The 24,623-nt window shown below is 41.4% G+C and overlaps 1 protein-coding gene and 1 long non-coding RNA gene across 2 annotated transcripts; one reads left to right on the top strand and one right to left on the bottom strand.

The window, feature by feature from the left end:
• Positions 1–4,391: 4,391 nt before the first annotated feature.
• On the bottom strand, positions 4,392–5,107 carry LOC128499777 (uncharacterized). The gene is made up of 2 exons (XR_008354810.1): positions 5,036–5,107; positions 4,392–4,536 (listed from the first exon to the last, which is right to left on the bottom strand). It is a non-coding gene; the product is annotated as an uncharacterized LOC128499777 (long non-coding RNA).
• Positions 5,108–9,449: 4,342 nt separating this feature from the next.
• Positions 9,450–22,913, top strand: RFT1 (RFT1 homolog). The gene is made up of 13 exons (XM_053468670.1): positions 9,450–9,570; positions 10,221–10,306; positions 10,515–10,631; positions 10,839–11,028; positions 11,961–12,062; positions 13,507–13,641; positions 15,332–15,410; positions 15,774–15,824; positions 16,313–16,443; positions 18,647–18,791; positions 20,818–20,923; positions 21,395–21,644; positions 22,379–22,913. The coding sequence occupies exons 1-13, from the start codon at positions 9,508–9,510 to the stop codon at positions 22,541–22,543; spliced, it is 1,620 nt and encodes a 539-aa protein (XP_053324645.1). The 5' UTR covers positions 9,450–9,507; the 3' UTR covers positions 22,544–22,913.
• Positions 22,914–24,623: the final 1,710 nt, after the last annotated feature.

Genomic DNA, 24,623 nt, shown 5'->3' with positions numbered 1-24,623 from the left:
CAGCGAGTCCGCTTGATCAGGACGCAAAGCAGCGAGTCCGCTTGATCAGGACGCAAAGCAGCGAGTCCGCTTGATCAGGACGCAAAGCAGCGAGTCCGCTTGATCAGGACGCAAAGCAGCGAGTCCGCTTGATCAGGACACAAAGCAGGGAGTCCGCTTGATCAGGACACAAAGCAGCGAGTCCGCTTGATCAGGACACAAAGCAGCGAGTCCGCTTGATCAGGACACAAAGCAAGGAGCCCGCTTGATCAGGACACAAAGCAGGGAGCCCGCTTGATCAGGACACAAAGCAGGGAGCCCGCTTGATCAGGACACAAAGCAGGGAGCCCGCTTGATCAGGACACAAAGCATGGAGCCCGCTTGATCAGGACACAAAGCAGGGAGCCCGCTTGATCAGGACACAAATCAGGGAGCCCGCTTGATCAGGACACAAAGCAGGGAGCCCGCTTGATCAGGACGCAAAGCAGGGAGTCCGCTTGATCAGGACGCAAAGCAGCGAGTCCGCTTGATCAGGACGCAAAGCAGCGAGTCCGCTTGATCAGGACGCAAAGCAGCGAGTCCGCTTGATCAGGACGCAAAGCAGCGAGTCCGCCTGATCAGGACGCAAAGCAGCGAGTCCGCTTGATCAGGACACAAAGCAGCGAGTCCGCTTGATCAGGACACAAAGCAGCGAGTCCGCTTGATCAGGACACAAAGCAGCGAGTCCGCTTGATCAGGACACAAAGCAGCGAGTCCGCTTGATCAGGACACAAAGCAAGGAGCCCGCTTGATCAGGACACAAAGCAGGGAGCCCGCTTGATCAGGACACAAAGCAGGGAGCCCGCTTGATCAGGACACAAAGCAGGGAGCCCGCTTGATCAGGACACAAAGCAGGGAGCCCGCTTGATCAGGACACAAAGCATGGAGCCCGCTTGATCAGGACACAAAGCAGGGAGCCCGCTTGATCAGGACACAAAGCAGGGAGCCCGCTTGATCAGGACACAAAGCAGGGAGCCCGCTTGATCAGGACACAAAGCAGGGAGTCCGATTGATCAGGACACAAAGCAGGGAGTCCGATTGATCAGGACACAAAGCAGGGAGTCCGATTGATCAGGACACAAAGCAGGGAGCCCGCTTGATCAGGACACAAAGCAGGGAGCCCGCTTGATCAGGACACAAAGCAGGGAGCCCGCTTGATCAGGACACAAAGCAGGGAGCCCGCTTGATCAGGACACAAAGCAGGGAGCCCGCTTGATCAGGACACAAAGCATGGAGCCCGCTTGATCAGGACACAAAGCAGGGAGCCCGCTTGATCAGGACACAAATCAGGGAGCCCGCTTGATCAGGACGCAAAGCAGGGAGCCCGCTTGATCAGGACGCAAAGCAGGGAGTCCGCTTGATCAGGACGCAAAGCAGCGAGTCCGCTTGATCAGGACGCAAAGCAGCGAGTCCGCTTGATCAGGACGCAAAGCAGCGAGTCCGCTTGATCAGGACGCAAAGCAGCGAGTCCGCTTGATCAGGACGCAAAGCAGCGAGTCCGCTTGATCAGGACGCAAAGCAGCGAGTCCGCCTGATCAGGACGCAAAGCAGCGAGTCCGCTTGATCAGGACACAAAGCAGCGAGTCCGCTTGATCAGGACACAAAGCAGCGAGTCCGCTTGATCAGGACACAAAGCAGCGAGTCCGCTTGATCAGGACACAAAGCAAGGAGCCCGCTTGATCAGGACACAAAGCAGGGAGCCCGCTTGATCAGGACACAAAGCAGGGAGCCCGCTTGATCAGGACACAAAGCAGGGAGCCCGCTTGATCAGGACACAAAGCAGGGAGCCCGCTTGATCAGGACACAAAGCATGGAGCCCGCTTGATCAGGACACAAAGCAGGGAGCCCGCTTGATCAGGACACAAATCAGGGAGCCCGCTTGATCAGGACACAAAGCAGGGAGCCCGCTTGATCAGGACACAAAGCAGGGAGTCCGATTGATCAGGACACAAAGCAGGGAGTCCGATTGATCAGGACACAAAGCAGGGAGTCCGATTGATCAGGACACAAAGCAGGGAGTCCGATTGATCAGGACACAAAGCAGGGAGTCCGATTGATCAGGACACAAAGCAGGGAACCAGGAACAGTACAGGTGCCGAGCCACAGCAGGAAGATCCATAGACTTCAATACAAAGGCCCTGACTGAAGGGCAGGGCAGGTTCATAAAGGCAGGGTAATCACAGGTAACAAGGGCCAGCTGGATGTATTGGCTAGGGCTCAACCCAGGTAACAAGGCACACCTGAGTTCTGAGTGCTACAGAGGGCAGCCACTAGTGGTAGCAGATTTAAACACCACAGGTATAAAAAAAGCCATGGTTCAGGCAGCGAAAAAGTGGTTCCTGACAATAGCATTAAACATGGACATAGCATTGCACATAGAGATAACATTAAACATGGAGATAGCATTAAACACTGACACTGCCTTACACATGGATAAAGCATTAAACATGGACATAGCATTTGTGACAGTGTAAACCCCAGGGAGATGCTTAGTGTGGCATTTGGGTAAATATGGGTCCCTGGGGTGGAGCAATTGGAGAGCAGGGTGGGCCAATGCTCCGTTTCCCCATGCTGTGGAAATTCCATGCCGAGTTTTCCAGGAGGCAAGAAATCTGCAGGATCCGGTCCGGGATTCCTATGGGGCCGACATCAGGCACAGGTGCTGGACATTAAAAGCCCCTGGAGCTTGATACTCAGAGAGACTGTTGGGGGAAGAGGAAGTTCCCTGTGCTCCTAGGGCAAGGAGAGGCCCTGAAGAAGACAATCCCTGAGCCAAGTGAGGCAATACCTGCCTGGACGTTTTGTGTGTTGTCTGGGGGAGGTTTTCCAGAGCCTGGCGTAGCTGGGTCTGGCTGGGAGGTTGAGGTAGTGGGTGATTAGGCTGGTCAGTCTGGACCAGCATAGTTCAGTTAGAGAGGGCTCCAATTGGGAGCTAGGTTTTCTTTTGCAGGTTTCACAGATATGCAATACTTTTATCCAGCAAAAAGAAACTTCACGTCCGGATCATCAATAAGTCGTCACAAACACATCAAGGCCATCCTCCATAAGCATATGTATTTCAGCCAGCAATACACAAGGGCACATACCATGCAACAGTCAAACAGTGGTTTTTGGGGTTTAAGCGGTTAAAATAAAGCGAATTTTTCTCTTTTTTTTTTTTGGTTCCTGCTTTCTGCCCACAGACCATAGCAGTGCTTTGCCCGCATCCTCCACCATATGTGACAAACCCTATAGCATGAGGGCCATACATGTCACTTTTAGGGGTCCTAAGCACCTAAGTCCTCTAGGGCAATTAGAGCCAGGAACAGCAGCTCATTTTTTTTTTTTGTTTTTTTTTTTGGTTCCTGCTTTCTGCCCACAGACCATAGCAGTGCTTTGCCCGCATCCTCCACCATATGTGACAAACCCTATAGCATGAGGGCCATACATGTCACTTTTAGGGGTCCTAAGCACCTAAGTCCTCTAGGGCAATTAGAGCCAGGAACAGCAGCTCATTTTTTTTGTTTTTTTTTTCTTTTTTTTTCCTCCTTATTTTAACCGCTTAAACCCCAAAAACCACTGTTTGACTGTTGCATGGTATGTGCCCTTGTGTATTGCTGGCTGAAATACATATGCTTATGGAGGATGGCGTTGATGTGTTTGTGACGACTTATTGATGATCCGGACGTGAAGTTTCTTTTTGCTGGATAAAAGTATTGCATATCTCTGAAACCTGCAAAAGAAAACCTAGCTCCCAATTGGAGCCCTCTCTAACTGAACTATGCTGGTGCAGACTGACCAGCCTAATCACCCACTACCTCAACCTCCCAGCCAGACCCAGCTACGCCAGGCTCTGGAAAACCTCCCCCAGACAACACACAAAACGTCCAGGCAGGTATTGCCTCACTTGGCTCAGGGATTGTCTTCTTCGGGGCCTCTCCTTGCCCTGGGAGCACAGGGAACTTCCTCTTCCCCCAACAGTCTCTCTGAGTATCAAGCTCCAGGGGTTTTTAATGTCCAGCACCTGTGCCTGATGCCGGCCCCATTGGCATCCCGGACTGGATCCTGCAGATTTCTTGCGTCCTGGAAAACTCGGCATGGAATTTCCACAGCATGGGGAAACGGAGCATTGGCCCACCCTGCTCTCCAATTGCTCCACCCTAGGGACCCATATTTACGATCTGGATAGCACCTGTACCCAAATGCCACACTAAGCATCTCCCTGGGGTTTACACTGTCACACATTACACATAGAGATAACATTAAATATGGACATAGCATTAAACATGGACATAACACTGCTCATTGAGATAGCATTAAACATGGAGATAACATGCAACACATCGGAAGGATTTCATTTTGGAATGTATCGATTTTATTTTGAAATATAACTATTTCTTGTTTGAACACCAGTTTTACCGTCATCTATGTGGGACAGCCATGGGTGCCAGGTTCGTGCCGAGTTACGCCAACCTTTTCGTAGCCGAATGGGAAGCAGAACAGATATGGCACAACAATCCATTTGAAGCAGACCTGGTGCTGTGGAAGAGATATATCGATGATGTGTTAATTATATGGAGGGGAACACTGGATAAATTACATCAATTTATAGAATACATCAACCAGAACCAATACAACCTAAAATGTACTTTCAACATACTAAAGCAAAGTGTTGAATTCTTGGATGTGGAACTATTCACAGAAGGCAATGCTCCAGAAATTATAAAAATGCTACCGATGCCAATGGTTTCATTGATTACACAAGCTGTCATCACCCAGCATGGTTAGATAACATCCCCACGGGCAGATGATGAGAATAAGGAGGAACTGTACACGGGACCAGGACTTTATTAAACACACCACAGATATTAAAAGTAAATTTAGGGAGAAACACTATCCAATAGAGTTATTAGCGAGAAGTCAACAGAAAGTGGAACAAATGGACAGATCTCATCTACTAAAAGGAAAGCCCGAACATAATATGAACAAGAAAGATTTCAGTTTTTCATTCATTAAGGAATATAATACTAAGGCTCACCACATTAAAAAGATATTGCGGAAACACTGGCATGTCCTGAAGAGCGATGACATTTTAGGTCCCCTCTTACCGGAAAAACCTCAAATCATATACAAAAAAAACCAAATAATTTGAAAAACATTTTCCTCCCAACAAAGAAAACAGAAATTAATTTTAATACCTTTCTGGGCAAGAAACCCATTGTTTTTTGCCCATGCGGTAGGTGCAAGATGTGCACCTACCTACCAAGGAAAACAAACAGTTTTATCAGTAATAGGACAGGGACTACATACGAAATTAAGAAATTCATCACCTGCACCACCAAATCTGTAATTTATTTATTACAATGTCCATGTGGTGCACAGTATGGGGAAGAACAACCAGACCACTTAAAGGAAGAATTTAGGAACATCTTGGGAACATTATGAATTCAAGCATTAAACACGGTGTCCCGCGATACTGTAATTCATGTCCTGTTTTCTCAATTAATCAATTTTGAATCATGGGAATAGACATTGTACCCCCAAATTGGAGAGGAGGGAATAGTGCAGAAAACATTTCAAGAAAGGAAACTAAGTGGATCTTTAAATTAGGAACATATAAAAAAAGGAGGCTTGAACATAAACTTGGATATTCACGCTTTGACCTAAGGGATCCTAACCCCCATTTGAAATAAATAGACACAGACTACTTATTCATTCATGGGTTCTTCAATATTACTTTTTACTATACACAATTCCAATATTTCATATTTTGTATTATTGTTTGGCACTTTTCCACCCTTATTGCTCTCTTTTCTGTGGATTCATATAGACATTTATGTATGAACAAAACCCATAGTATGTTTAGTTATAGTTCATATATCCACGTTTAATGCAATCACATCCTTAAACGTTTACATCCTATAGCGTTTATACTCAGCGTTCATGTTAATCCGTCTTCAAATGTCATTTCTTAACATCTGCACTGCACTGCACTGCACAGCACAGCAGGACACTGGGACCTGATGCAACACCAAGAAAAGAGACATCCCTACGGAGAAGGAGAAGCCGTTTCTATGGGGACGCGTATAAACAGAATGACGGCAGTACGCACATCCAGCCTCCAATACGTCCTCACGTATTGTGGAATGACGTAACAGCGCCACCTAGTGTACATGTGCGTACAACACGTCCTCATGTTCTGGGAAACAACGTTACACCGCCATCTAGCGTATATAGAAGAAAATACAACGAATTAACACAAAAAGAGTGGAAGAAGCGATCAAATACTTTTTTCCTGAGGAAGCCATTAAAGCCGAAACGCGTTGAGGAAAGACTTTTTATTTCACTTAATCGTTTGACTTTTACATATTTATATTTTATATATCTTAAAGTACTTTTTTTTTAAATTTAAATAAAATTATTTTAAAGGCATATTCCCATAATAAACCTATATTTTTAAATATAAGCAGCACGGACATAGCACTACACACAGAGACAGAGCCGGCCTTAAGTGTTCTGGCGCCCTGTGCGGACTACTCCTCTGGCGCCCCCCATCCCCAAAAAAAAGAAAGGAAAAAAATCTCCCCCCTCTGCCCCTTCTCACTATCTACCACCTCTGCCCCTTCTCACTGCCGTCCCCCCTCTGCCCCTTTTCACTATCTACCCCCCTCTCCCTATCCTTACTTACCTTGTTGCCGGAGTCCTGCGATGGGAGCCATCTTCCCGCTCTGCCGCGGTGTGGCATAATTCCAGCGCTCAGCATGAAACGCTGGCACCCCGACGGAGTCTCGGAGAGTGAAGGGCGCCAAGCGGTCGCTGAAAACTTCACGAGCGACCCGGGACTTAAATTAAAACACCGTTTTTTTTGTTTTAACTTTATTTAACATCCTCTTAAGAAAAAAACTTTATTTAACATGAAGGATGTTAAATAAAGTAACCCCCCCCGATGTTTTAATTTAAACCCTGTGCGGACGCACACCTGTAAGGCCGGCCCTGGCGGGGGCTTCCCGGCCCCTTTGAGTGGCGGACCCGGTCGCAGTTGCGGCGGGCTTAAGGGGCAGGTGCATTTTTCGGTGCACAAGTTTATAGCAAGATGTACAAAACATTTCATAAAAGCCAAAATACACCTACATTTCCATTCCGTCATGTCATGTTTGGGACAGTCTATTTTAGTAGTATTAATTTTAATTCCAACTATGTACCACATGAGAGATACAAAAATAAAATACCTGTATTAACACCAATATAGGCTATGCAATGTTATACTTCAAGTGTAAAAAAGGAACTATTATTTATTAACTCTAGTTACCTGGGGAAAGAAATATATTTTTGCGAGCAGTTGATAGGAAAGCTACAGGTTGCAGGTGCAACTTATAATCGTTACAAAAATAAAAATGCCCTGGTCCCCAAACCTTAATAGAATTTAAGATACTGGAAACGGCATGTGATGTAATTCTCTGCACTAAGGGAATGACATCCGTAGTTCCCGCTGGTCTCTAATCTTTTGTTCGGAGCTTGGAAGACACTGACCCCGGCATATAACAGCCCTCTGCCATAGTGACCGTCGAACCAGATGCCTCAGATTCTGGTATTGTTCTGTAGGCAGAGTAGTGGTGTAGCAGGAGAGGATGACCCGCAGCAGCCCCTGGAATTCTGATACCACATCCATGTGTTCGTCAAGGCGACCGAAGTCTGTCGTCCTGTCGGTTAATCCCGGTAGAAAGTAAGTGTCCCTCAGACTAAGAAGCAATCCTGCCGCTTGCCACCAATGTCACGGGGCTGGCTAGTCCGACCACCTCCGCTGTCTTGTGCTCCCTTAGCCTGGGACAACACTTTCCCCAGTTCCCCAGTCACTAGCCGAGACTCAGTGTAGGGTAAAACCAAACGAAGACTGATTTATTTTGGACACACAGGTCTGGATATATCCATCAAAACACACATTTACATAAAATAAGATATTGGGACACAAACCGCCCCCCTTAATCTGCCTCCCAGAGACAACAGGGGCAGTAGCAAGATTAACAATACAATGGGGGGGAGACTGATTTATACAACATTAAACTGAAACAATGGCAGTCACTCCCTGGTTGCAGATCCTGGCTGTCTGCTGGAGATAATCCCCTCAGCAAGTGATGAGATGATACTGCTGGGGGTAGCCACATAAGCCTTTACAAACCCAGGGCCCATAGTCAATAGGGAGGAGGCTGGCAGTCAGGCTTCTCCAGTGGTCCCAGTGATGGAGGCTTCCGTCACAGCATTAAACATAGAGATAACATTATCCTATGGGCATTCCATCAATACTGTCATTCACCTGTCATTCCATAGAACACAGCTATAATTCCACTTAATATGAGGTTTAGAACCTATAACTGTACTAGGGGAGTATACATGACAAAGTTCTATATGATATTTAAGATGGTTTTCTCTAAAAAACAAGTTTAATTTTTCTCCCATTATATCCTATGGGCATTCACTCAAGTTATAATCCCACATAATCTGAGTTTTATATCCTGTGTCTGTGCTAGGGGAGAATGTGTGCCAAAGATCTAAATGATATGTTTTAAATTCAAAATCAATTATTCTTTTACCTTCCATTATAGTCTATGGGCATTCCTCCCCATTATAGTCTATGGGCATTCCTCCCCATTATAGTCTATGGGCATTCCTCCCCATTATAGTCTATGGGCATTCCTCCCCATTATAGTCTATGGGCATTCCTCCCCATTATAGTCTATGGGCATTCCTCCCCATTATAGTCTATGGGCATTGCTCCCCATTATAGTCTATGGGCTCTCCTCCCCATTATAGTCTATGGGCATTCCTCCCCATTATAGTCTATGGGCATTCCTCCCCATTATAGTCTATGGGCATTCCTCCCCATTATAGTCTATGGGCATTCCTCCCCATTATAGTCTATGGGCATTCCATTTTGTCATTCGTTTTAGTATGTCCCCCAGGAACGTCCCCAGGTAAGTGAAAATGTATAGGTGCTTGTATTTGCACGAAAACGAACACAAACCTGAAAAATGTTATTTCTGCAACATTTGTAAGGCGAGTGTCACTAACACCACCTCATGTAGTTCAAACCTCCCGATACGAGGTGGCGGAATGGCAGGAATCGCCTCAGTACGCAAAGTCGTTCCCTGAAATAGAGACAGGTCATGCTTCCGCGAGTTGAGTCGGGGCGTTCCTATGGTTCCCATGGTTTCTAAGGGGTGTGCGAGAGATTACTGGCAACGAGTTCTGACGGGAAACTGGCCTTAAGGAAAGCAGTACCGAATAGATGAATTAATTGAGTTTTCTATCGAATCCACCAGGACCATTTCCATGTCACTGTATCAATTTTAGCGCCTGCACTGTAGAAATAATTGGAATATCATTCGCTTTGCCCATACTAAAAATGGCGTCGCGCGACTATCTTCGTAGGAGGTTTTTCAAGCGCTTGATGATTCTCCAGCGCAGGAATACCGGTTTAGCCTCTTCTGTGTACATGACACATCTCGTATCAGCATGGGGTCCCAGAATGTCCTATCGGACACTACTAAGCTGGCTTCTTCTACTATGATCCTGCAGGTATTTTTAATGATTGGTTCACACCGATGGTAATTTGTGATGTATACGTGATCACACTTTACATTAAGTCTGTCACACAATACTCCGTGATATTGAAGTTCAGAAGGCGAGTAACTGGACTGGTATTTATTTTAGGGTTAAGTTAATACATTAGGTTTTGTAATACTGCTTTCGTTGGCATTTACGCGATTTAGCAAATTGTCAGCATATTACAGCAGTGTTCATGCATGTAAACAGTGTCACATATATGTTCTTCTAAATGCCTTACCAAATTACATACATAAGCGTAACTGGTATTGGTATTATACATAAGAGTTGACTTCATAGATGCTGCACATATTAAATGTGATCAATCATTGTTCCCTCAGACCTGAACATGAATTTAAGATCTGTATTTTATAACTTGCTGAATAACTTTAAATTTAAAGTGCTCCATGAGAGGGAATTGTGGCAGAAGTATAAATTTATTGTTTTCGGTACCATGATGTCTTGCAAAAAAGCAAAATGAACCAAGTGTTGCGTAGTTTGGTCTGTGCATCAGCAAGTATGGTATATAATACTGAACTGGTAACCCTGTGTTATTCAGTATTATGTATTATTATTTCTGATGTCTGGAAATAATTTCCCATGTTTTATTCTTTTTTAAACAGGTTGTCTTCCGTGTGCTGACCTTTGCCTTAAATGCTTTCACGTTGCGCTACGTCTCCAAAGAAATCATTGGCATCGTTAACGTTCGGTAAATATCTTCTATCATAAGCATTCTCTAGTAGGACATGAACGACAACATAGAAATATAGATGTAGATGGTCACATCTACGATCCTCTCAGTAAAGCAAAGCTTGTAGCCAGTACCATTTCAGCACGTCTAACTAGTATGGTGACACTTTCACCAATGTTCTGATATGTTTAACATTCTTAAAATGGATTTTTTTCTTTTTCTCCAGGCTAACCCTGTTTTATACGACAGTCGTATTTCTAGCCCGAGAAGCTTTTCGTAGGGCCTGCCTTAGCCACTCTTCACAGCAGAGCTGGAGACAGACAATAAATCTCATCTGGTTGGCGTAAGCGTTATGTTACCTATGCCAAAAATCATGGAAAAGATTCAGCGTAGATGCTTTGGGGTTTTCTATAGGTTAGGAAGGTTGTGCAAATATACTGGCGTAGAGAAAGATTTCATTCTCGATTGTTTGCGTGTAGTTTTCCTTCTTTAATTTGTTCTTTTTTTTCTTCGTTCTTCCATTATATCTGTCTTTTTATTGTTCATATAGGGTGCCTTTGGGCATCTGCTGGTCCCTAATACTGGGATGGATCTGGTTGAATGTCCTTGAGGTGCCCGACCCAGAGATAATCCCCCACTACAGCACTGGAGTACTTGCATTTGGATTATCCTCGGTTATAGAGCTCCTGTCGGAACCATTCTGGGTCCTTGCACAAGCTCATCTCTTTGTCCGGCTCAAGGTGTGTGATCTGTTCGCAAGAATCTAAATCACTGACGTGCGATTCGTTTCTCAAATTCAGGCAATTCACCAAACAATTGAGCCACAATCAGCTTCAAAAGAACAGAGCTGGCTTCAATGTTTTAATGAGTTTCCTTTTGACTACAATAACTCAATTGGCCTTACTTTCCCCTGGGATGTCCTTACCTAACTGATTCTGTTTGTTATTAATAATGGCCCCCAAGCATAAAACATTAAGGCTTTTATGAAAACCCTCTATAAAAGACTTAAAAGTAAATAAGTTTGTAACACTTCCTTATTTTCTTGGCTTGGCATGGGCTGGACTGATATCATTGATATCGCGTAATTGAACTGTAAAACACCCGCATAGGGGCTGTGGTGGCAAAGGGCCTCCACTTTCTGCTTACTTGCTGCTGTGTAATATACCTATTTCCCTGCATTACACCGGAGTAACATTGTTCTTTTGGACCCACGTAGAGCATAGGGTCCCTCTCCTGCTGCAGGGTTATTTGCAGGCATACGGGGTATTTCTAGGGTATGATGGAAGAGGGGAGCCTCTCGCTTCCGTTTATGTGACAGGGTCTGTCTGTAAGATTTTCCTTTTGAGTGAAAGCTTGTAAGGAAAGGCAAAGCTCAGATATGTATCCGAATCCCCCATCAACAGCTTGGCTCCATGTCTACGGAAGTCATTATGCGAAGTACTCTGAAAGTACTTTTAATATGAATTCTTCAAAACATAATCATTTACCTGAGGTTAGGGGTCATGGTATAAGCCAGTGTTGGAGCTGACTGGGGTAAATATATACATATATAATCTAATCACTCCTACAGGGGTAACTCCTTGCCTCTGCTCCCACAGGTTATAATAGAAAAATTGTTTGCATCTTCCTAAACTGGTTGAAAACATTTCATACTGTTTTCTTCTATTTCTAGGTTGTTTCTGAAAGCCTTGCAATAATCACTCGCTGTTTCATCACTGTGATCCTGGTACTTATCTGTCCCCACTGGGGCCTGGTCATCTTTTCGTTGGCCCAGGTATATTTATAAAGTGTTATATATTACATTTTGTTTTATAGAGATGGCATATTCTGTAGTGTTACTATGAGGTTAGAATATAAGAATAGTATGAACATGCTTAGGCTATACTGGTATATAATATATACTGGGGAATGTAAATTAAAAGAAGTAGGTTAGAAATCGATCTATAAAAAAAGCAGAAATACCAGAAAATATGCTTAGCTGTTACATTATCTTCACGAGTCAAGAGATGGAGATTATGTATCCATTAATATTATCCGTGTAAGTGAAGCATATTTGAGTTGAGCCTCTGCCATCTGGTCGGCCGTCTCTGTACGGTATATCTGTACTGTCTCTGTACTGTCTCTGTACAGTATATCTACAAGAGTCATATCAGGTTTACATAGTTCTGCGTCTTAGTGAAATATGCTTCCCACCTTGTCTCCTCTGTGCGCTGATACATATTCATTTATGTGACTGCTAGATGGGCACATTATCATGTATTATAATATATGTTTAAAATAGTATCCTGGTACTCCAAGAACTTTTCTTTGATTTCTATGATAATACTTTTATCTTTTATCATTTGCCAACAATTTACACAGTAAAATACATATACTTAAAGGGTTATGACAAAACTAATATTGACAGACTCCTACGAACCCATACATTGGGTAACGAGGGCCCTGCTTGCAAATTTATACTCTAGAATGAATGAGGTATGGAGAAAGGGAGAGATGGTGCTATAGATGGATGTCAGAACAGAGAGAAATATGCGGGGCATCAAAATTAGGAGAGATCTCACCAGATGTAAAATAAAGAGCAAGAGCAGCTGGGGAAAGGACAGAATGGAAATATTTGGACTACTCCAACTGAGCATAGTGGGTAGTGAATGGATACCAAGGGTTGATGGCCTCTACTGGTTGATAGATGAAGGTGAAAATAGATAAGAGGTGATAAACTATCTTTTATATAGTGTATATATAAGATAGCACAGAATTGTGGAATGATCGAGGAATGTGTTGCAGGCTTTAAGAGGGCTGTAGGAGAGAGCATTTAATATACTGTTAGAGGGGACAGAAAGAGGGCAGATATAGGAGATCAAGTGTTAGTGGAGCAGAAAATGAGAAAATCAAACGGAAATAACAGAAGACAGGGATGACAGAAATGTTAACATAGAAAAACAATCCACAATAAAGTGCCTCATAGCTCAGGAATGCCCATACTAGGTGAAAGAGTTAACATGGCAGAGAAGCCGGAAAATAAGAATTCACAAAACGGTTATAGATGCGTAACTTTTTGGAGAGGTTTGGGTTATGCTTGAGTTTCAGTTGCTGGGTCATTGTGGGAAGATGGAAGAATGTGTTGCAGGCGTTCACAGGGTTTTATTTTTTGAGTTGCTTGTTGACATTACATATGTATTTTAAAAATATATTGAAGACTTTTTTCCTTTCTCGTGCAGATTGTGTATACAAGCCTACTTGCTCTGTGTTACATACTATATTTTGCAAGATTTTTGGGTTCTCAAGAAGCACAGAAGAAATCCTTCCCTCTCAGAAGGATGGTGGACTTCTTTCCTCAGTTCTCAGCATCTCAGGTAGCCAAACTACAAGGGCCAACACACCCTCCTATGCGTTTGTCGAGTGGTAGCCATAAAATATAAATTACTGTAATGTTTATGTATCATTTACAGACACTAAAAAAATATTCATTCATGTGTAATACATTCATTAATAATAGCTGTGGTGATGCCAAATTAAAAAGATGCTGACTACAGAAAACATAATCCTCTAAAGCTTTGTTGTAAACGAGCTTTTAAATGAATTTGAATAGCAGTTTAAAAAAAAAAAAAAAATCCCAAAACATTTTACTTGATTTTTTTTTTTTTTTTTTTTTTTTTTTTTTTACTCTGCTTAGATGACACATTTAAATCCTGTCTGGACACATTTCTGAAAGCAGTTCCAACAATTTTGCAGTTTGGTACACTGATAAAGTCATTTCAATTAAGAAATAGGAAAAATCAGAAACTATGTTAATTAGAATGTTACCTTATGTGTATTATATATTAATATTATTATATTCATTGTATTATATTTCAATTAAGAAATAGGAAAAATCTGAAAATATGTTAATTAGAAAGTTACCTTATGTGTATACTATAGGAGCAGTGAGCTTAACTTGTTCTCTAAACATCAAGATTTGCATGATTATTTCTCCTTTTGTAATAGTGGGGTAGAGAAGAACACTTCAGGGCAGAAAAATAGTAGTGTGTTGGTTCTGTAAAGGTCAGAGTTCCAATTTAAGTAAAAGACAGTTTGGGTTTAATTGATCAAAATGTTATCAAGCTGTAGTTCTATCCAAGGTAATTGTAGCAAAGGGACACACATCTCCTTTGAAATGTATAAAGAGAAGCAATTTGCCACATATGCGTACCCAGGGCCGGCCTTAGGGTGTGCGGCCGCACAGGGCGCCATGGCAGCAGGGGCACCTGCCTGGGACATGTTAAATAAAGTTTAAAAAACCGATGCTTTAATTTAAGTCCCGGGCAGGGGCGCCGAGCGGTTGCTCGCAAAGTTTTCACCAACCGCTCGGCGCCCCTTACTCTGCGTGACTCTGTCGCGGTGCCGGTATTTCATTTAACATGAAATGCCGGCAGAGCGGGAAGACGGATGCCTGCCGCTCACACGCAGGACTCCGCAACAAGGTAAGTGAGGATAATGAGAAGTAGGGACAGGGAGTAGGTAGAAGGGGCAGGGGTGGGGATGATGGTGAGAAGGGGCAGGGGGGAGGATAGTGAGAAGGGGCAGGGGGGAGGATAGTGAGAAGGGGCAGGGGGGAGGATAGTGAGAAGGGGCAGGGGGGAGGATAGTGAGAAGGGGCAGGGGGGAGGATAGTGAGAAGGGGCAGGGGGGAGGATAGTGAGAAGGGGCAGGGGGGAGGATAGTGAGAAGGGGCAGGGGGGAGGATAGTGAGAAGGGGCAGGGGGGAGAATAGTGAGAAGGGGCAGGGGGGATGATAGTGAGAAGGGGCAGGGGGGATGATAGTGAGAAGGGGGCGCCAGAGGAGTAGTCCGCACAGGGCACCAGAACTCTTAAGGCCGGCTCTGTGCGTACCTCTGCTGTGTTCTTTTAATAAAGTAACTCTCTTGTGGACCAAGATTCACTGAAACTGGGAGGTTGCCACCTGGAACTGCAATCCCTGGCCTCATCAGCCTATGCCAGAATACCAAGAGAGATTTTTTTGTTTGTTTTAAATACCAATATTTGTGCATTCTTCTTATTTTACAGGATTTTCTTGATTGGAAACAGACCTGGCTTGCCTGGAGCTTCTTTAAACAGTCTTTCCTCAAACAGATCCTGACTGAAGGTAATTTGGGCTATTTAATTTATTTACCTACATCACAAGGTGTGCAAACATCAAGAAGGCGTATCATTAACATTTTCCCTAAGTCTACATGTTCCTGTTTTCAGAATACCATGTAGTCAGATGAGTCTTTCTAAGATTCCATCATCTGTTGTTGTTACATATACATGTACACCTGTGGGCCTCCGTATTGTGACAGCCATGGCTGCTAACCTTTTTTGCCGCTGTATTTTGTACCTCTTATTAATTTCCAGATTTGACTTCTATACAAGTTTGTCCAGCTCTAGTCTATGGGATGTATACAGCACACAACATAGTGTATCAGAGATGTTTTTAATGTATGGTTTCCTTTCTTTAACCATACAGGTGAAAGATATGTTATGACCTTTCTGAACGTCCTGTCATTTGGAGATCAAGGTAAATGCGCAGATTTGTTATTTGTATATTTTGAATATTGGAATGGAAGTAGGAATGTTTGAATTGTATCCGAAAAAGCAGAACTGACACTAAAGTAATAGTTGACGGCACCCAAAAACCTTTTTATGTTGTATATATTGCTTGAAGTTCTGCCAGTACAATGTAGAGATACGTCTGTGCCCGTTATCTAGGGCTATGCTTGAAGGGATTCTGCACAATACAATATGCATGTGCTTCCTTCCCCCCATTCAACTTCAGGATAAGAAATAGAGCAGACAATGTTGCCTGTGCCACGCTGAGACACCAATATCTGCTAACATAAAGGGACTTTAACATTAGAAAATATTCACAAACTACTATTGTAGTGTAATAGTGACTCTACAATACATGAATCGGGGGTTCCTAGATATATAATGGAAGCACATACAAGTTATATTCTGCTGGACTTCATAATTGATCGATCAAAGTTCTCCCTTCGTTCTGTGCAGGAGTCTACGATATTGTGAATAACCTTGGCTCCCTGGTGGCACGCTTTGTCTTCCTGCCCATTGAGGAGAGCTTCTATGTGTACTTTTCCAAGATCTTGGAACGTGGGAAAACTATCAGGAGTCAACAAAAAGTGAGTCCAGGTTTTCCATTTAATGTCACTGGAAACAGCGAGATGTTAGCACTAATATAACAAGAGTGGGTTTTATGCGGCTTCTTCACCGGCTGAAGAAGAATTGTAGATTTATAGGGCCCAAATATGTGGTTTTTTTTCCCTTTTTTTTGTGTGTGTGTGTAATCTGTCATGGATCCTCCTTATACATTTGGAGATCTCATTTAGTGACTTTGTTTTGTAAATCTTAGCTACTCTAGCAGGGGAATTTTGTATTTTAATGGCAATCCCGTTAATATACCACAGCAGGAATAAAATACTCCAAGCATTAAATAAGGTTTAGTGCGTAATAGCCTAATGTCATATTTTTCAACCTCAAGCAAATAGGATGTCTTCTCCTAAACGAACATTGGTTGTAGAATGGGCCCTACTGAAGAGCTCAGTGACCTTCAATGTGGCAAAGTCATAGGGGACCATCTTTGCCGCAAGTAAGTTGATTAATTTTCTGCCCTGCTAGATCTGAGTTAATATTGTGAAGTGGAAATGTCTAGGATTAACAACAGTTCAGCAATGAAGCAGTAGACCGCACACAAAATTCCCTGTCCTCTTTAGCGACACTCACTATTGAGTTTAAAACTACTTTTGGAAGCAATATCGGCATAAGCTCTGCGTTTCAGGAGGTTCCCACAGCCGAGCAGCTGCATACAAGCTGAAGATCACTATGCTCAATGCCAAGCGTCGGCTGAAGTGGTGTAAAGCACACGGCCACTGGACTCTGCAGCAGTGGAAAGGGGTTCTCTGGAGTGGTGAATTACGCTTTACGATCTGGAAGTCTGATAATACCTACTGGAATGCATAGTGCCTATGCCTATGGAAATATCGTGTTTAATTGTTAATAACATTCTAAAAGAAATATTGTGTGAAATATGTTTGCTAGTAACATTATAAAAGAAAAAGTAAGGTAAAGATATATTAAAAATTAAACATAATATTTCCATAAATAGACTAATTTGAAAGAATTAAGAATGCTTTTATGAAAATGTGTATTTATAATTAGTGATGATAGTTAATTTTGAGTATGCCGGGATGACATAGATATAAGAATTGTAACAATATTTTGCAACAAATGTTAGCGTATAAAATATCTATTATTAAGAGTGAATACTTGCTGACACACGTGTCATATGGGGGAGTGATGTTTTAGCATTAACATTTTATTACAGATATTACAGTAACAGAATACTGCTGTGGTATATGGATTCACTGATTATATTTAATCATAAGCTAATTTTACCAATTAAATGTATTCTTTATGATTAATGTATTGCAATATTTTAATTCATTTATATGATCCTTATATGTTTTATGTTTATATGATTTGCAATATACTTGCAGATGCAAAATGTTGTAATTGAATACATTTATTGGATAAATGAATGTTTATTGGGCAAATTAAGAACATGTTGCTGTAATTGAAAATAGATGCCGGCAAAGACTATCGTATAAATAAGAGTCCGGTGGCTTTGTGCTTTACACCGGAGATGCTGTACGTGGCTGTCGGTGAATGCGCAGTGAGTCTCTTACGAGTTTTCCCACTTGAACACTGTAAGCCTTAATTTATGCTATTTCATTGTGGATGGAAAATTATAGATTTGTATGCACTATGGTCTTTTTTTCCCCCTTTTTTATAATTGTGGAGTGAAACGAGGACTATGGACCGCTGTGAGTCCTACCATACATCAACCTAACTTGGTTAAAGGCGTATATAGTGAGCGGTGTATCTCAATTTGAAGCTACATGTAGAGAAGTGGAAGAACAGTTTCCAATTTTTTATACTAAAAAAGTGCTGTTTGAGTATTTTTTTTTTTTTTTTGACACGTGGGTGTTTTTATTGTTTGTATAGTGCTTCACTATTTTTTTCATAGGAAGTAATTCTTCAGTAAACGTGATTACTAATGAATAGGTTTATATTGGGGTACTTTGGTAAAAATCAGGTACTAAAATAATCTTATTGTAGAGGGATAAGAAACAATGTTGTTTATTTGTTTCCTTATTGTAACACTTGTGCTTTATCAGCGGACCTGAAACATCCACTCTATGTTGGGGGTACCTAAATCATTACTAGGGTATGTTGTATGCTAATAAACTTTGATTTTACTTGCCTTGCTACAAGATGGATCATAACAAGACACCCCTACTGATTTGCACTGTTTATTTTTGACAGGAGGAGATCTCTTCAGCATCTGAAGTCTTGGAGTCCCTTTTGAAATTGGTGACACTAATTGGCCTGATCATTGTTGCATTTGGATATGCATATTCCCAGCTGGCCCTGGATATTTATGGGGGATCCATGCTGAGTGGGGGGACAGGTATGTGGATTCATTTGTGTTTGTTTCATATTGCAAATCTAGAAAATACAAAGTTTTTTTAATTTTTTTAGGCCAGGGAAATGTAGCTTTTAAAGTATGCTTTTTACATATTTTGAAACTAATCAAGGATGTTACTGCAACGTATAAAATGTTTTTGTTTTTTATGTAAAGTTTTAATTTGGTTGCTCCATCAACTAACTGTAGAGCAAATCTAATTTAATAGGAGGGAGTAATCATGTAGAGCTTGTGAAAAGTAAGTTAAAATGCGTATCACCATAGTATACACATTAGATGGCTTTTTAAAATATTGTTTATTTTAAGCTCTAATAAAATTTAAAATCCTTGTCCTAACATACAAAGCCGTCTACAATACGTCTCCCCCCCATAACTTATACCGTGATAAAAATAAAATGCTCCCCTACTCGATCTCTACTATTTTTCCCGTGGAATATGGCTATCCTTCTCCCTTATCATCTCCTCCTGTTCACGATTACAAGACTTCGCTCATGCTGTCCCGTAAAACCTCAAAACCCATTTCTTCAGAGAATTGTACAGTCTTTTCAACTATGTCTTACCTGCCACTGATGTAAGGGCCGTGTACATTTTGCTAAGCAAAATTGTATTTATTTGGGAGAATGGAGAAAGTACTGGCTGCTGTCTGGTCTCACCAAGCTCTAGATAATCCTTTTACCCCATAACCAATTATTTTTTTATTTTGCATTTTATTAGAATTTTTCAACTAGATGACCATACTATGCATTTTGAAGAGCCAAGTAAGCGTCTCTTGCAAATACAAAAGTGATTATTTGGCCCCATACTATATATTGAGTTCACAGTTGTTTGTGTGCCTTATGAATGGCTATCCCCAGTAAGTTTTCTCTTCAAGAAGAATTGAGGTGAGGGGTTTACATTAAATGTCCCCACAGGAACTATGCATGGCGCAGGATGGCTTGGACTTTCTTGGAGGAGTAGCTCACTCAGGTTGGCTCTGCATAGAGTACATTGAGGTATTCTTCACCTCCACCTTTATTTTTTCCACCAGAGTGCAGACCTGTACCAGCGCTTGGCCCAACGTGTGGGCCCCAGCTGTGAACACAATGATCAAATATTCACGCCGAGCTATTTCTGGTGGGTTTTGTCCCAGAAATCAGCTTCTTGTTCAGTAACATAGCACAGAAGATAAAAGGCTGCTACCTGACATTGCTCGGTCTGCAAACTGAAATTAAGAATGCACTCATTCTCATTTGTTATTTAAAAATGTGCCGTGCTTCCCATACAATTTATTACATATGAACAGCGGAAATCATGCTCGTGTCAGAAAAGGAAAGGCAGCGTTACAAAAAAATACTCATTAAGTTTGCAGTTCTTTCAAAGAAAAAAAAACAAAAAAAAAAACAGTTGCATACTTAACCTTGTTTGACAAGATAATTTTTATGAAGCCCAAATTTAGCATGGAGCCAACTTTGTAAGAATAACCCAATTGGTTTCCATGGTGACTGCTTGACATTTAGAACTTTGTCCAGAACTGATTTGTATAACTAAGGTACTTAAAATGTTAAGCTCATCATACATGTATTTGTATTTTAAAAATTATATTTATAGTAGCAAACTTTAGTCTCATTTAACTCTAAAGGAGATTTGTTTCTATTTTTGATGCAGGTTAAACTTTTTTTAAAATATTCTTCAGCCTATGCAATTTATAGTTTTTCAAGTACTAGATCACCCTCTGGTCATACTTTTGCATAAGTAAATGCAAAAGATTTATAATTTGCCTTATAATTTTGTGAATTTTACATGTATAATACTCACCCGAGGCTGTTGGTATATAGACTACTTTTACCCCTGGCAGCAGACCATGTCTGGCTTGGATTTATTGTACCAGTGTCTAGGACTTAACATATTACTATATGCTTTTCAAAAATACTCTTATAAATCTGTGTGTAATATTCAATAAGTTTGCTTGGATAAAGCTAGGTCTAATGGTACATTATCTGTTATCAAAGCTTATAGCGTTTGACCCTTGCAGGTCCTGTTCTTCTGCGCTTCTTCAGTCTTTATGTACTCCTGCTGGCCATTAATGGTGTCACTGAGTGCTTTACATTTGCTGCTATGAGTAAAGAAGAAGTGGACAGGTACGTGTAGTCCATAGTCTTGTAAATTTGAATAATGTACATCATTGTAAAACATTATTTGTGTGTGTATAAGAAAATAATTTTGAGAGTAACACATTTAACATTGTCCTGATATGGAAACTGCCCTATATTCCTATACTTTTTTCACTTATTTTAAGTTTCCTTTTTTTGGTTTGGGATTTTTTAAACCCCAACCTAACCCTACCTAACAAATTTGCCACCAAATAACTGAAATAAATGAAATTGCATCCTGCAGCTCAGAGAAATAGACTTGGTGGGACCCAGTGACAGATGTCTCGGTGCCCAGCATTGGGTTGCAATCCCAATTTAAAAAAAAACTTTGCATTGGCAATATGGCTGTATAATACAAGCTGGATCAAGCAACCAGTTGGTGAACAGTTTCATACTTCTTCCGTACAGTCATCCACTTGCACCAATCGCAATGACTTTCTTCTCTTTCACATTCCCCAGGTATAACTATGTTATGTTGGGTCTTTCTGTGAGCTTCCTTGGCCTGTCCTACTATATGAGCCTCTGGCTTGGCAGCGTTGGATTCATCCTGGCAAACTGCTTCAATATGGGGCTGCGAATTGTACACAGTGTGCTTTACATCCGGAGATATTACAAAGGAAGTCCTTACCAGCCACTGTCTGGCCTTCTGCCATCCACTGCGGCCGTCTGCATGCTGGCCATCAGCACGGCTTTAACTGGGTACTCAGAGGTAAGTTCAAAACATGTTTTAGCCAAATCTTTGAAATCACCTGGAAAATTATAACATTTATCTCTTTTGTGTAAGTTCCCCCCCCTATTTTTCTTCGATGTTCTAAAATCTATCGCATCCACCCACTATTTAAACCAACTTTTCTTTATACCTATTGTGCAAAACACTAATCATCAATAATTTGTGTGTATGTGTGTATATATTTGTCATACTTATCTGTAGTGGAGCCTGTCATCCATATGCTTAGAATATTGTAAGGGATTAACAGAATATCCAATTTAAAATGCGTATCATGTTGAATTTATTTGAATGCACTCGATGTAATATGCTTTCTTACCGCTTACTGCTTGTCTCAGTAGGTGATGTTTGATGACATCACATCAGCTGCTGGAGGCTGCCGTCTTGGAATTGTTACACTGATTGTTGGAAACTGGTATACAGCAAGCTGTAAATAAGCTGCTGGCCATTTAGCCAATTGGCAGAGAAGAAAGAGTTTAGGCCAGATCTGGCTTTGGTTTGTGCCCTTCCCAATATAGGAGTCATTGGCTCACATAATCTGTACCACCATGAATGATGCATGACACAGCATCCACATTGTTTTAACTCATTGGATAGAGAAACAGCTAATCTGACTCTAAAAATGTACACAAAAGAACTGCAAAATCTGCATCCTTGTCATCAAAATGTCATATTGCAACATCATATTATCAATTAACAATTTGTCTCTTTTCCAGGTGGCCCTCTGCTGTGATGGAGGTTGGCCGTTCCGTTTGGCTCATGTAGCAGTTGGAGCGCTCTGTCTTTTGCTTACTCTTGGTGCCATTGTCCTGTCAGAGACCAAACTGACCACCTTCATCCGAAGTCATTTCCTGTCTGGGCGCACCAAAAAGGGAGTATAGAGTAGGCGGAAAGTTCATACATTTCTCGTATTTCACCCCGTTCTACAGAGCTCTGTTTTCTGTAGATATCAGACTGTCCATTGTGAAATCTAAGAGCTACTCAAGACCAGAAGAAAGGCTGGATGAATAAAACCAGAAGTGATGGTGGAGATGGAAGAAGAAAGCATAGAGAGAGAGAAACACCACTCACAAAACTGAATAGAAATACTGTATTACAGCACATTAAGTCTGTTGAGTTGACTTGTTTGACTTTTTAAGATGTACCAGCTCAGTTGATTCAACCCAGCTGATTAAAACTAAATGTTCTTATAATGATATAGAAATGTCTTCAGGTAAGTCAAGTTTCGGTTGCTTAGATGCTCTTTATTACAAATCCATTTCCACCACTGCCAAGTTCAGTCGAGTGCACTGTTCTTTTTAGTCAATTTTGGACACTTCACAGTGTGGAAATGTTATTGATGTATTAGGAATATGGCGGGGAGATGTATTTTTAATAACTAGGATTTATTTTTAATGGGATTCATTTTAAAGGTATGGGGTGCCTAAGAGAAGTCATAGTCAGAAGCAGCTGACAGGTTTCTTCAAACAGGGCAGAGCTTGGCTTGGGACCATGTCCATTCCGTGAATCGGAAAATGATTAAATATAATGGGTGTTTTGTATTTATATTGAGATTTATCCACAGGTGCAGTAAGAAAATTAAATCTCAGCACAACCCACCAACTCACTGTTTAGTGAATAAAGCCCTTGTCTCAGTAGAGACATGATTCTACCGTCCTCTCATAAAACATAACTAGAAATTGTGTTACGGGTGTATGTATGTGTATATAAAATTCCTGGACTGTGACTAGGTCATGATTTGCAGCCCACAAACTAAGACAACTAGAGACTTGTCCCTGGAATTTACAATAAACAGAGCCGTGTTCATTTGTAATGCAACTAAAGCAGCAATTTAGCCAAGTTGCGATTTTTACTAGGAAGACTTTATATATGGACTATGGCCAGTACCGTATTGTATTTGTATAGTGTATTGTAAGGTTACCCTACCACTCTGTAATAAACAAAATATCTGTGGCATCATGATATCTAAATTATGATTCCATTAAGGCATTAGTTATTGCAATGCATATAATCCGTGCCTTTATATAACTGTATGCATTGGTTAAAATGAAGTAATAAATCACGACGGGTTACTCTGAAAGAAAAGTACACACCTAAAATGAAATTGGATGCATACAAGTCAACATCAAGTACTAACATACATCATAAACTATGGTGAGTGCAATAGTTCTAAAATGATATTTACCGAGTATGCACTGAATCGAAATTATACTCATCCAAGCTTGCCCTGCATAATGCATTGATAATATGGGGAGTATTTTTCTCATTAATTCAACTATGCATTAAATATTTAACTATACATTATGTAGGGCTAAATTGACCTCCAGGCAGGTGGTCAGGGTTTGGCCCTTTATAACGTGTGGTTTTAACAGTTGCATGAAAAACGGTTTTAAGATAATTTTGTTAAGCAAATGAGAGGATTTGGAAAGAATTTATGTTTTTGTCTCTCTTGTCATTTGAATAGACAAATGTTTTTAAACAGGTATTCACTTGGCTCTTAAAATGTAATAAGAATGTATATGAGGCTCGCTTTTATTATTTTATTTATTATGCATGAATTTGTAAAGCAGTCCTGAAAGGTTATATGCGATGGCAAATATGAACCGTACCTTAAGTTATGTCTCTAAAACAATAAAACATTGCAGTTTGTTTTCTAGTGTGCATTCGTTAATAGGTGTATGGTGTGGAGTTTTAAAGGAACTTTCCCCATGCAGCCCCACCAACCAAGAATGATATTAAAGTACCTTGGAGGTTGTATAATATGCATTTTTTAGTTTAAAGTGGGGAAAAAAAGGTGTTTGCTACATGAGGAGTTGCATCACACCGCTGGCCCCCTCCATTGTCTAGTTTTGGTTAATGGCACATCCAAGCCTGATGAAAGTCTGAAAATAAAAAAGACAAACGTTGACTTGTAAAACAGAGCTTCTTGAGATTTATTGAAATCAAGTCCCACGAGTGCCG

Source organism: Spea bombifrons, chromosome 6 (genome assembly GCF_027358695.1).
Source record: "Spea bombifrons isolate aSpeBom1 chromosome 6, aSpeBom1.2.pri, whole genome shotgun sequence".
In the NCBI taxonomy this organism is placed as follows: domain Eukaryota; kingdom Metazoa; phylum Chordata; class Amphibia; order Anura; family Pelobatidae; genus Spea; species Spea bombifrons.
Note: the sequence above shows the minus strand (reverse complement) of the source record. Positions and strands in the feature narration are given on the sequence as shown.

Bases quoted from the DNA above. Each gene is read 5' to 3' on its own strand.
- RFT1 (XM_053468670.1), top strand. From the start codon at position 9,508: ATGGGGTCCCAGAATGTCCTATCGGACACTACTAAGCTGGCTTCTTCT. The intron at 12,063-13,506 runs GTATATTTATAA...TTTCTCGTGCAG, and splicing joins TCATCTTTTCGTTGGCCCAG to ATTGTGTATACAAGCCTACT. The intron at 15,411-15,773 runs GTAATTTGGGCT...TTAACCATACAG, and splicing joins CAAACAGATCCTGACTGAAG to GTGAAAGATATGTTATGACC.